A 13,714-nucleotide genomic window follows, 5' to 3' on the forward strand; every position below is an offset into this window, starting at 1 on the left:
AGAATCTGGTTCATGTACAGTAACTCAAATCTTAAAGATATAGTTCATTCAAACACCACCTACAGGAATTCAAGAGGCAGAAGGGCACTGGTCCTAATCCAGATTATAGTAATCAACATCACAGGCCCATTTTATTCAGTTTTACAAAAAAGACTTTGTCTGGGACATATTTCTTGACCTCTCTAAACCCAACTAAGCAGAAGAAGTCAATACTAGTTATTTACCATCTTTTCAGTAACAACCTTTAGGATTAAGCCTTCATCCCTCCTCCCTGTCTGGCTTTCACTTACCCTTGGTAAAGGCACAGTCCTCTGTTCGTTCGGAGGTTGACAAGCCACAGAGTAATACCCATCCAAAGAGTTGTATCTCTCACGTAATGATGTCTGATAGACAGATGAGTGCATCACATCCATGGGAGGTAAAGAATTGCTCCTAATAATATCATCTCGTGGGTACATCTGTGGGCGCCAGATGCGCCTGCTGTCATAAACTGGAGCATACATTCCAGAAGGGACAGGAGGAACTGGTCCATACGGCTGCGGAGGAGGAGGTTGGTAAGGAGAATTCAGTCGATCTCGAGGTGGAAATGTACTGTAATGATCGGCATATGGCACGGAAGCAGGTGGGAGGGAGGATTCTGGAACATTATTGGACCTCACAAAGCGAGGAACACAGGGAGCCACGCCAGCTGGTACTGTTGGAGGTGGTGGATAGTATCCTTAAAAATTGGAAAAAGGTATATTTAATGTGATCACAAATAACCCAGACTTTTACACCTTCTATAAACATAACTAGTGTGGTTAAGCATCTTTAGAGAATTAAGTGCAGCACACTTCTAAAGCCTCACTATCAACCCTATTATCCCTTTGGAATAAAATTTCATATATGTCAACCATATCTGCAGATGTAGGGGCCATCCTTTATCAACTTGATCCAATTTGGAGAACAGAGTCTCTCTGCCCCTGCTCCCACATACTATGACTTAACTATGTATGTAATAAGAAGTCAACATTTTAAACACTTCTTTATACATGAAGGTAAAATAGCACCTCTAAAATAGAAAACTATATTGCTAAAAAAAATAAAGATAAGCAAATTCAGAGGTTTCTAAATGACAGTTTCACACTTCATTCACTCCTTCTCATTGGAGAGAGCTGTCCAAACACCTCTATCATTTGTTCTGATAAGCTGTGAATGATCTGATGCTAGAGTAAACTCTTAATAGTTTGAATATAAACATGTATACCGCAACCTAAAATCATAATCGAAACCTTTCAAAAACATCTAAGCAAGTACAAAGAGTCTCATAGTACTTGAAAACACTGTTCTTCCCCACGACTCTGAATGCCTAGAGGAGGAAGAAATTTTCTTCTAGTAGTACGTAATCCAATAGTGTATTTCTCTTGTTTATTAAATGCTAACTGTTCATCCGGGTACGAATCTTGTCCATGGATATCCTCCGCAGATAGAGCATAAGGTGAGCTACCCTAACTAAATGCAATTCAGTGCAACAAAGGAAAAAGTAGACAGCAGACCACGTGGTTCAAGTTCTGTATACTGAGGTATAAATTGCATAATATACAGCAATCAAAGACGAGAACCACCAATGATGGGAGCTGACTGCAAGTCCCTGCCATCGGCAACCGAAGACAGTACTCTACTGAGTGAAGGTTCAGCTGATCTTCAAAATCCATAAAACTGAAATATAAGTTATTTCTAACTACATAACGTGCAGGCATATCTAGATGAAAATTCAGACCTACTCTTGACTCAGTGTCTTGTACTCACCTGTCTGTGGGTACTGTGGAACTTCATATGATAGCTGAGTTCTGGGATCTTGGAAATACTGAACGTTATCAGAATGTGGAGGGTAAACAGGAACTCTGGGAACAAACTGGCCGGATTTTGGAGGCACAGAATTCACTTCTGTTCCAATATTAGGAGGACCAGCTGAGGTAGCTGCTGCCTGGCTTACAGGAGTCTTAGGTGGAGAACCAATTTTACTGAAAAAGATTACGAAGAAATCATTAAGCAGATTTTTACATGTTTTGGTTAATCATCTCTCCATGTACACACTTGTATGTAATGTGAAAATTTGGGTGAAGTCATTTCCTCTGGAATTTTAAAACCCCAAACACCCCATTTAGATAATCAGTGCTTCATGGAGAAGTACCAAAACAATTTTAAGGGAAAATCCCAGACCTAGAAGGTTTCCAGGATTAAAGGGATTTTTCTTGTTAAAAACCACCACATATATTCTTCCCGCTTCCACAAAAAGTCCATTTTTGAAGTTTTTTGTTTTATGTAATAACTCAATACTAAATTAGATATCAGTAAAATAGAAGACACAGGGAGAAATGTACAATTCTATATCATGTGGGACTACTTAACAGCTAAAACAACTGGTGCTGGCTCTGAGAACTTGAATCTAGACTTTTTATAATGATAGTTTTCGCTGCAGTACTAATCACAAGTCTGCAGCCTCTGGCAACAGCAACAATTGCACAGCAGGACCAGAATTCAATATCTATTATTTGTGATTCACAAGCTTGTTTGCCTTGATAATCTAAGAGCAAAATGTTGTGCTTAGCTATTTTTATGAAAAAATGTTACCTACTTTTCAGGGAGCGATTCTGTAGGGGATCCAGAAACATTCTGGCCATTGGCTCCACTCTTCCCTGCCTTCTTGGTGTTTTCCAGAGCTCTCAAGGAGGTGTCTGCACAGCGAGGGATCAATTGGGGAACACCACTTTCTAGATTAGCTATTCCATTAGTACTTGGCACCATCTTCCCTGTTGCTTCAGGGCTTCCTATGACAGAAATTACGCTTCCTGTAGTGGTTGAGACGGTGCTATTAACGCCAACTTTATTTAGAAGGGGGAATGTTCTCACTGTTGCACTGATTTTTTTGTTCCTCAAGCGGTATCTACAAACAAACACGTAAACACACAAAGACAGATGATTTAATAAGTGCTTTTCGTGCAGTTTAATGTATGTGTAAAACTAGTGAAAGGAAGAGATTGAGAGGAACATGATAGCCAGAAATTACAGGACTTTACAATGGTGTCTATTTTCAACAGTTTAGCCAAACTTAAGTAGAACATCAGCGTCTTCCTTGTGACCAAAGATCATCTCATAGGGGAACATCTGCTTGTGCAGTTCTTTCAAAAGGGAACGGGGTGAAAACAGATTTAAGAATGCATATGTTACGTATTACCTAAATGACTTAGTTTATTCCTTAGTTAATTAAAATATAATCAACATTTTCTCTCCTGTGAGTGGTATATCCAATCCCTAACAGACACTGAGCCTAGAATCAGTTTCAGAAAATAAAACTTTACTTCATACAGGTAAAATAAAAATCAGAACTGGAATTAGTTTACAGACATTTCTTTACTGTACCTGCAACTTCATGCTTAGAGCTGTAATTTCTGTAGAGCTGTAATTAATGAATCCTTCAGAATGAATAAATACATTGAAGAAATCATTTTCAAAGTTTTAAGGAAACCGCTTAGATTTAAACTGAAAATCTCCTATACTCACTTTTCAAGCTCTTCCTGAGAATGAGCAAATGTACAGTTGGTTCCTCTTGGACATCCCCCTTGCTGTCGAAGGTCTCGGCACATACTTGTTTTGTATTTGCTATTTGGTTGTGGCTTAAAAAGCACAAATAAAAGATATTCCACTTACAAACAAATAGACACACAACAATAGCCTTAAAACACACACACACAAACATATTCAAGATATTTTTTTTTTAAGATCTTGTATCTTTCATCAGAAAACTAAAGAATCACCTGTTGGTGAGCCAGGTACTATGCTTCTGTACAGATCTCAATGTATTAAACTCTGCTGTATTCCATATTCGGTAACGTTAAGTTTTGAAAACTCGAATGTAGCAGATAACAGTATTATTGATTATTCCACAGAAAAGGCCATAAATATTTCAAGGTAACAGTAATTTTTAAGAGTTGCATATTGCAGTAAGTGTACATTAATACATATCAGACAATGATGAAATATATTAACCTGTGGAGTTTCGTGGCCTTTTCTACTGTAATTCTGAATGAAATCCACCAGCCCATGTACTACTGTCTTTACAGCCACCATTGCATTTTCCAGCTGCTCCCATGTTGGAGATGCTGCATCTAAAATTATTAAAAGCAGGTTTGTCATTCTGTCATTAATTTCCAAGGAATCATAAATAAGAGAACTTTTTCCAAAACATCGAGGACTAGGATACAACTCAGAGAATCCTGAAGAAGAGTTTATGACAGCACTACGTTAATAGGAATTTTGAAACCAGTAACAGAGGTTATCATCTTATATAATTGATTTTGCTTTGATATTAAAGATGTGAAGAGATTTGAAAGAAAAACAACAAAACACTTTGTTTGCTTACCTGGATTTGGGTCTATGTTTGCCAGGAGCTCTAAATGAGGCCTCAGCCTGTTTAAGTTTGCAGGATCACCTGTGCGCTGCAAGACGATCGTCAGTTCTTGTACACTCTTTGCAAAAGACTCTGGAGATTGGAGCTGAAAGCAAAGTAATTGTTACTGTGTTTCATCCTACAACTGTGAACTATCAATTTTAAGATGATTTCCATTGCATTGGTTCCTAAATGCAATATATAGTGTCTTCAGATGGCATACAGCAAGTATCAGTGGAGAGAAATTTCATTTCTCAGCTCAGAATCTGCCCTATGAAGCTTCATCATAAGACACATACTACTGAAAAACAAAATGTCTTCACATGAAGACAATACCTCAGTAGGGAAAAGCTTTCATTCTAATTTTATTTAATATTTGATACAACGAAAGACAAAAAGGTAACTGAAGCAATTCTTAGATTTGTATTATAACATTGCAGAGTCAAATATAATACCAAAAGGTACTAAAACCAGTCCTTCGACAAACCTTGTCAATAATGGATTGCATGTGTGATTTATGTGCCAAGTCACCATAAAGAAGGGAAGACCATTGTTCTGGTGATATTCGAAGTCCTGCTTCCATGGCAATGTGAACAATTTGGGCATCATGTTCTCTCCGCAAAGCCTCGTAACTCCGAAACTCTTCTTTAAGTTGCATCAGAGAAGAATCTTCATCCCTTTTAGTGACCTAATGAACAATGATGCATAAACACTCCTTAACAAGAAATCTCCGCGTCTGTCAGAAAAAAAAATGCTACACACAACAAAATGTAAAAGCGTATTTCTTCTGGATATTTAGCATATTCTTTATTTTCTTTGGGTTTTTTCCATTTACCCATCCGCTTAGCTAGCAGCATACAGGCAGAACAGCCAGCTCTTCAAATTTTAACACGATCACTAGTGCTAAACTGTGATATCAACTCCACTACTTTCAACTAAGCAATCAATCAGATTTGCTTAAGTCACAAAGTATACAAAGCAGTTACCTGATACAGTTAGATATTAAGCAGTTCTTCCTGTAGTTTTTGCTGCCCAATGCTAGAAGATTACTTAAAGAAAAAAGAAAGTCTCTCAAATTGACTTAAGTGATACAAAGGAAGAAAACTTGGCCTCTCTGGTAAATATTCTCCTGAAATGCCACTATAAACATCTTATTTAAGACATTTGCCATAAAAGAATGCAAGAGGTCTCATCATTTTTGTTTGTTTCGTGACATCATGATATATTAGATATTACAGTAACCATGGAAGCTCCCAGGATTACAGTATTCCACAAGTTTTCTTCAGAATTGGACTTGAGAGAATCCAGACCAGTCTGGCACATCTGGCCAGGCCTACTCTTATTAATCCACAGAAGGTCAAACATGATTATGATAAACTATTTTATTTCTTCCTGAAGCCGGCTAGGAGTGCCTACAGTTACATTTCATGCCTCTCGCAGGAGAATTTCCCACTGATGGGCAGCAATTAGTAATGAGAGTGGTAATTCCAGAGTTGATTCCAGCCAATTCAACACATGAGCATTTGTTCCTTTTGCAGGGAACTTTAAATATTAGATAACTTCATGCCACTTTTACACTGTATAGACTACAGTGTTTGAATGTATAGAAACTGAATGTATATAACATCTTACAGGTGAAAGATTAATCCTAAGAAGGGCTCCTTGAAGTTGCGCTTGTTCACAGTAACAAATTTCAAATACTGGTATTTTACCTTAAAGCATGATGCTCTATACAGTAGCTGCACAACATGACCAATGCTTGTTTTAGAGGCCTGAGGAAATCTTGGTTCTAGCCTTTGCACAACAAAAAGAACCAGAACTTTTCTTGAGAGTGCGGAGCCATCTTCCAGTGCCAGTAATACAAGTTTCAGTGCCTCCTCTTGCATAGCTTTAGCACACAAAAATATAAGAAAGGAATACAAATACGTTGCCAGAAAACAGCATGGCTATCATGTATTAACACCATACACATATGTATGAATGATCCTGAACACAATTCCTTATTTTTATTTCACTGATCAAAAAACCCTTGTGAACGTATTTTAAGAAATCCGCTAGTTCAGGAGGAGTACCTAAAATTAGCTGATTGATTGTACTTACAGCTGAAATATGAACAAGAGAAACACTCTTTGCACTTTAGTATCAAAATCTAATCAGAGGCAGCGGTATAACCAGGCTTTGTTACAGCTATGCTGTGTAACAGGCTGTGAAGAAAGCTCATTTATCCATGTTTCTTCACCTGCAGTTTTGAATCAATTCCTCATAATTTCAAAGAACAGTCAATAAAGCCAAAACAAAAGGAAAAAAAACAGCAAACCCCAACCTTTTAAGAAAGCAGATTTTACTAACATGTAGTCCTTTTCCCCTCCCTCTCTGTACTTCTTTCTCATATGAAGTTGAAATACAAAAGACACTGCACTTTCAACTCCACAGAAAAAGTCCAAAATTTTTTTTGTGTGTTAAGAAAAGGCATGTATAAATACATACGTTGCAGATTCTGCAGGAACCTTACCTGGCCCTAGAAACTGACATCCTCGTGCCCTGACAGCAGCCCAAAGATTGGCAGAAAGCTGCTGAGGATTTTGGTGCTGCAAGATCAATTCTGTAACGGTTCTCTCGCCCAGTGATCGAGCTGCTCTCATAGCTCTAACTCGACCCTCTTCCTCTACCAGCTGACAATTCACCAGCGTCACAAGCTTCCTTTGCATTGGACGGCTCAGTGCACTCTGATTCAAGCTAGCAACACCTTCAAAGAAAGAGAGAAACCAGAGCTTTTAACTGGACAAATTAATCTAAATACACCAAACAAAAAATGTATAATAGTGTCTCTAGGACTTGAATACTAATCACAGGTATCATCTTTTCTCTTGGGCAATTCCGGGTAACTCATTATCAAAAAGACTTTTAATTAAAGTCTTAAATTGACACCAAACTCGTCCTTTGAGGAAAGTTCAGCTTTAGTAAGAAGTCAGTCCCAAGGAAATATTATTAAATACAAAAAAAGTATTTGTAAACTTGAAATCAAGAATAAGTGTCACAGGTGTGAATAAGGCATGGTGGAAAATTTTATTATAAAAAACTAGAGAATTATCCCACTGATGTCTAAAATCAGTGCTTAAAAACAGCGCTGTTAGAAGTACGCCAAAACTGCTGCATCGAAATTCCGCTGTTCAGTGGAGACTCACCTTTTCCTCCACTTAATGGCTTTAAGTAGAGTGCCAAATCCTCAACACATTTCTTTGCTACTTCATAATGTTTGTTCTCTCCTACATTACTCAACTTTACTGTCTGATGATCAGGTACCTAAAAAACGCAAGAAGAGAGTGAAAAAGAATTATACGTACCCATCTGACCTCTATGATAAGCCTATGATGGTACCAACATCACTACCATAATTACATAACACTGCAGATGTACAATGCTTCTCAGGGAAGAGAAAGACAAGACCCATCTAACTTGCGTGGAATGTAATAACGAGTAACAGAAAAGACTAAAGACAAATATCACAAGTGAAAGATTATTTTTGTTAGTACTCAACATATTAAGAGCAAAGGTAGGATTAAAAAAAAAGCAATAACCAAGACCTGATGGAGAACACAGTTAAAATATAGTTGAAGAACACAAGATTTGTGAGGATGATCAGCGTACGAGACCGGCATGATTTACTACAGAGAAACAAGGGAAGTTGTCTTACAACTGGTATGAACATGAAAAAGTCAAAAACAAAGTTAACTAATTTAAGCATAAAGGCACATAGGCATACAAATAGCTTTGAAGTCTTCGAAGAGAAGAACTATCAAACTTAACTTGGTACAAGAACTCAAAGTGGAGTAACAAGGTCAGACTATGAAAATAGAAGGAACATTAGTCACAATATAGTCAGTTGTTTGAAAGACACTGCTAGAAGTTCAGAGCCCAGGAAAATGAATGTTGTTAGATCAAGGCAGTGACTCAGGAAAAAAAACAGATGAATTTGAGAAAAAACACTAACATATAGTATTATTAACAATACTTCATCCAAGCATACGATAAAACATTAAAAAGCAAAGTAAATGCATCATTAGTGCATCACCCAGGTGTTACAAACAGAGCATTTTGAAAAAGCATATGAATCAGCATAGGGTGAACAGACTTATTTAGTCTCCATAAAGTGCAGTACTGATTATATAATCACTGTTTTGCCACTGCTACGAGACAGAACAAGGAACATTCCTCGCCTGATTAGCCAGTATCTGAAAATGCAACTGAAAAGCTATCACACATATTTAAAAAAACTAGACATATTTCTAAAACTTGGTTAAACAGCTAGCTACTTTGAACATGTGACATGTAGAAATGCATGAATGACATGTAGAAATCCTTGCAAGAAAGTGTACAACAAACAAGCGCAGTCTGCAGGTTTGTTTTTCTAATTACTATTGTCACAGGTAATTGTCTAGTTTCTAATAGGTATTTTTCTCCAGTCACATTTCAAGAGTCTTTTTACACCAGAATTCACTTACAACTAGGAAGTATTTTCATTTTCTGAGAAGTGGATGGTCCTTAGAAAATGGTATGGTTCCTTTTACAGTATGTACAGACTTCAAAATGCTACAAAGTCAAAGCCTTGCCATTTCTTAGACCAAATGAGGGAAAAGTATCAGCACATGTATTGCAACTGGCATGTAAATTTTAATAACATGAGATAGCAAAACAAAGAGTTGATTAAATCATACCTGGGCTCCAACTAACTGGAGGAGTGCAAAGTTTACAGGAAGAACATCGATGTCTGTATTGATGGCAGTCTGGTCGAAAGGACATGCCTTGCGATGGAGCTTGTTCAGGCAGGTCTTACAGACAGTGTGAGAGCAACCTAAGCTGATGGGTTTGTGCACATTCTCATCAAACTCGTTGTAGCAGATTGGGCAGGACAGAAATTCTGTCCACTGAGCTGCCTGCACAGGCATTGTGGAAGCTGGACAGTTGCTTAGCAGGCTAGAAGACCATTATTTCACTGTACTACGTTTTGGCAGCTGTAAGTGAATAACAGATTATTTAAAACATGCTTTCTGGTAATTTAGAATGAGTTTGAATTAAAAAATACCATTTTAATGTTTTACAGACTAACATTCAATCCTAACATCAAAGTACTCAAAACCACAACTTTTTGATAGTTTAATAACTGTACAAAAAAAGGCTCATGAACTGAATTACTATAGGCTACAGTAAGTTGAATTTGAACACGTTCACAATAAATGGCATTAAAGTTGTTCCCACACGATTAAATATGACTTCAGTGTAGGAAAAGGAAGACATTTATTGGCACAGAAAGAGCGTAAGCATCCATCAATCTCATCTAAACTCAACCTTCCACAACTCTAAGAGCACTCCCTGGTTACAGAATGGGCCTGGGGAGGGTGTGGTGAAGGCACAAAAAATTAAGAGGTCAGGGTACAAAATGTTACCTACGTTCACTTCATTTGAAGTAGAACAATGCTTTCCCCCTAAAGTTTTTATTCAGGTTTAGCCAGATATCAAACCATATTCTATTGAGAATCATAAAAAGATACTAATAATGAGAGATTAGTATTATTTTAGGGACACAGTGTAGGGGGCATGGTGGTGATGCGGTTGGACTAGATGATCTTATTGGTCTTTTCCAACCTTAATAATTCCATGATTCTCTTATGACATTTACCTTCCCCCCACCCTCATCAGAGGGCTCAAGAAAGGCAGATTGCTCTGCCCAGTTTTGCTTTTTACATCTCTACCTGACACAACAGCACAACTCCACTTCACCAAACTCACAGGAAAACATCTCATGTACTGAAAACCCTGGCATTTTGGATAATGCTTAAGGGTAAAGCAAGCAATAACTTCAATTGGTTTGTTATTAAATATTTTCTCTTGAAAATTCTCTGTTCAGATGTATCATGCAAGACTTTTACATCTATCTATCCCACAGAAAAAAAAAGAAACTGTTCTAAAATATGTCATATTTTACATAACTTAAGTTCTATGAAAAAGGTAACATGCCCAGGAAGTTCTTTGAAACCATTTGCAGTAAAACTTTGGTGGAAAACTTACATCCACATTCACCTGAGAGCAGAACAGCCCCACCCCGCACTGCAATGTGCAGCGATGTTGACTTTCTATGCAACCTGGATACCTGTTAGTTCACTTCAAGGCTCTGAACAAGTCTATCCCAGCAGCTTGTTAGAATGCAAATATTGAGATATTTCAATGACACATTTCAAAAAATATATATATTTTTCCTGTCATGGAAAAAGGTAAATGTTTTGAGAACGCAGTGCTCTCTCTTTTGCATTTGAATTCAGTAACTCTTCGCTATGATTCCATTGTTGGCTGTGCTAACATTTAATTAATGCTAAAGTACTGGACCACTGAAATAATTACATCCACATATCAAGTCTATTTGGTGTTCTAGTATTTTACGTTAATTATGGCCATCTGTTTAGAAATTTTATTTAGTGTGATGAACATTCAGTGCCCTTAAGGTAATAGGACACTTGTACAAGATGTCCCTATCTCAGTGCACTTTTCAGTATTATGCAGAAATCCCTCCCCCCAAAACCAAAATGCAATAGTAGAAGTAAAACAAAACAAGCTGGAAGTTGAACCTGTCCCTTAAGAATGAAGCTGCTGAGGCAGTGCTTTCAACACTGGCCAAAATATTCACATATACTGGACAACAGCTTTTCACCCAGCTCATCTGAAAGCACAGTCAGAGCTCTTAAAGGGATGAAAAAACATACTCCCCTTTAATCTACTATTGCTGCATTTATCTTTTGACCATTGAAATCCCAAAGCAAAACAAGTAATTGCAAAAACAAATGAGCCAACATACCGAGAAAGACATTTCATTCCTCTGTTAGGAATCCCATCATTTCCTTCAGCACACTTGCTTCAACTTCCCTACCCAAACAGCAGGACAAGGGACACGCAGAACTGCAGCATGAAGCCTTGGAGGAAACACCTGTCAACGCTCCAGGAACACTGAGGTGCTGCCACCAGCACCACGCTGACCAGAGATCAAAACCCAGGGCTTTTCACCCCTTTTTGCACGACACGGGCAGCACAGCCAGGACTGCTCGAGGAAGCGCAGCCACCGTGACTCACAAAGGGAAAGGCGCAAGGGAAGGCTGCTACACGCACAGCCCGCTGCCAGGGTGCTGCTGGTCACCAGCAGCCTCCAAACAAACCGCTCATTAACTAGCTCCAATGCGAGAATACCAACTCAGACAGTACCCACATTCAGTCTCCACAGATACTCCAGACACGTGCAACGCCACCTCCCTACAGCCTTTTAAAATAGTTGTTTGTTTCCTTGACCAGCACAGAGAGGAAACAAAACAGATTCTTGAAAAGCGCACCACTGATTTGTACAGATCTGTGCGTATTTATTCATCAGAAATGGCAGATTCTTCTCAGCATGTGCTGACTTCCAGGTTTCTAGACAGGAAAAGATCTAATGAAATTGGCAAACAGTTGGAGAAAGCTCTCAGCTCAAAGCTTCAGGCAGCACAGCAGGAGGAAGTAGCCAGACCCCCCAGCTACCACCACCGCCCCACTGCTGCGCCTGAAGAAAGGGCCAGGCCTCCTCACCATCACCTTGACTCCCACAGAAAGCATAAGCCAAATCTTCAACAAATTCTTGTTCCTTGTCAGAAACAATGTATTTCAGGGACTCCTGAAGAACAAATTGCTCCAGTGCTCTGAACTAAACAAAGACAAGGAAGAAAACAAAATAAAGAAGAAAATCCACAAGTCACTGGGGCTTTGTTTTTAAACAGAAAATATGCTCAGTGTAATTATCCTCTGTCTACCTGTTCCGTCTGTTTAATATGCCGTGTCTACATGTAACACCAGGCTTCTTTTCCTGGCCAAAGTAGCAGCGTCCTACGTAGAGAAATGGGTCAAATACACATGAGCTAGGTGAGACACTGCAAATTTTACTTTTTTTTTTTTTAACTAACATATGTTTACATGTTATTGCTACAATGTATTTTATAGTATTACTATTAAAAGCAGCATTTCAGATGACAATCTGAAAAATACATGCCTAACTTCAAAGTTACATAATATATTAGAGTTGAGTCATTTTGTTTGTAATACAGCAACACTTTCCCATTGCAGTAACGGTTGCAATGGAGTTTAGTAACAACGATAAACCACTGACTTTCCTGTGATTATTTTAGACGAGGATATTTGATGGAATTGAAAGCAGTGACAGGAAGGTGGGTGCAAAGCCCCAGAACCTTCATTGAGCAGCTGTACCACTTAGAGATGATGGAAGCGTTAAGATCTGGATGTTCTTATTTTACATTAACTTTTAGCTACCCAATCCCATGACACGGTTTACAACTAATCCAAGTCATGGTACTTCTATTACTGTCTTCCTCTCCCATGGGAACTTCAGGACCTTCAGATCATTTTCAAGTAAACAGGACAGAGATGCTTTTTATCTGAAATACATATACCTTTCATAAATGTTTGTATTTGGAAAAAGGTTCACATTTGCATGCTAACTTGGAAAGGCTACAGCTCCAGGCTCAGCAATTACCTGTTTGCTCTGCATGCCTTCCCAATCTGCCAACCTGAAGCCACCCAGCACCGAGCTGCAAGGGGAGGCTCTGGAACGCTGCAAAAGATGCCGAGCCCCACGCTGTCTGGAAGAGCTAAGTGGAAACACTGCTGACAATGCTTCATTCTCAAGTCCATTCGCATCCAGAGCTCAGAGGCCTAACATCAGGAGGAGACATTTACTGCTCCACATCAGAAGTACAAGAACATGACACAAAAGCAGAGAAAGCTCTTCAGTTAGCAGTTGGTGTTGCCTTACATCTTAATTCACCAACTAGATTTCTCACCCACACAGAGGTACAAACTCAATTCCTTTTTCATACTTTAAATCCACATTTCCACCTTCCAAAAAAGCAGCCAAACACACACGTACAGACAGGGGCAATTTCAGTCTCTCCATCTGAAGCTGTTCCTTGTACGAATGCACTAAACAGCCCTCAAAGACAACTTCAGCCTTGTCTTCAGCTGTCCAAGTAGATGACTTGGATTTTCCCTCATCTGTAATGATCATTTGTGCATTTTTACTAATCAGCTGTTGGATCAAATTGAGGTACAATTCTTTGAGAAAGGGAGAAATAATTTAGCACCTCCTCCCCAACTAAATGCCCCAATTACTGGGCAGCACAGTGAGAATGTGTCTCATTCTATGATAACTCTGTTTTCTTTGAACAGGAAAACGTTCAACATGAGGTTGAGAACGTT

At 38.6% G+C, this 13,714-nt stretch overlaps 1 protein-coding gene across 4 annotated transcripts in view; it reads right to left on the reverse strand.

The window, feature by feature from the left end:
* RC3H2 (ring finger and CCCH-type domains 2) overlaps positions 1–13,714 on the reverse strand; it is a 29,091-nt gene that overhangs the window by 11,813 nt on the left and 3,564 nt on the right. For 2 of the 4 annotated variants that reach the window (XM_021414146.1, XM_021414149.1), the window contains exons 1-11: positions 9,145–13,690; positions 7,615–7,732; positions 6,942–7,175; positions 6,142–6,317; positions 4,917–5,117; positions 4,403–4,535; positions 4,030–4,148; positions 3,544–3,656; positions 2,618–2,926; positions 1,789–2,003; positions 291–718 (exon numbers count right to left, since the gene is read on the reverse strand). In XM_021414146.1, coding sequence (XP_021269821.1) covers positions 291–718; positions 1,789–2,003; positions 2,618–2,926; positions 3,544–3,656; positions 4,030–4,148; positions 4,403–4,535; positions 4,917–5,117; positions 6,142–6,317; positions 6,942–7,175; positions 7,615–7,732; positions 9,145–9,375 — 2,277 coding nt within the window. In that variant the 5' untranslated portion in view covers positions 9,376–13,690. Of the gene's footprint in view, positions 1–290; positions 719–1,788; positions 2,004–2,617; positions 2,927–3,543; positions 3,657–4,029; positions 4,149–4,402; positions 4,536–4,916; positions 5,118–6,141; positions 6,318–6,941; positions 7,176–7,614; positions 7,733–9,144; positions 13,691–13,714 lie in introns of those variants that run through there. The other 2 variants (XM_021414147.1, XM_021414148.1) reach the window with 2 other exon arrangements.

The sequence above is a fragment of the Numida meleagris genome, chromosome 16 (genome assembly GCF_002078875.1).
Source record: "Numida meleagris isolate 19003 breed g44 Domestic line chromosome 16, NumMel1.0, whole genome shotgun sequence".
Taxonomy (NCBI): Eukaryota; Metazoa; Chordata; class Aves; order Galliformes; family Numididae; genus Numida; species Numida meleagris.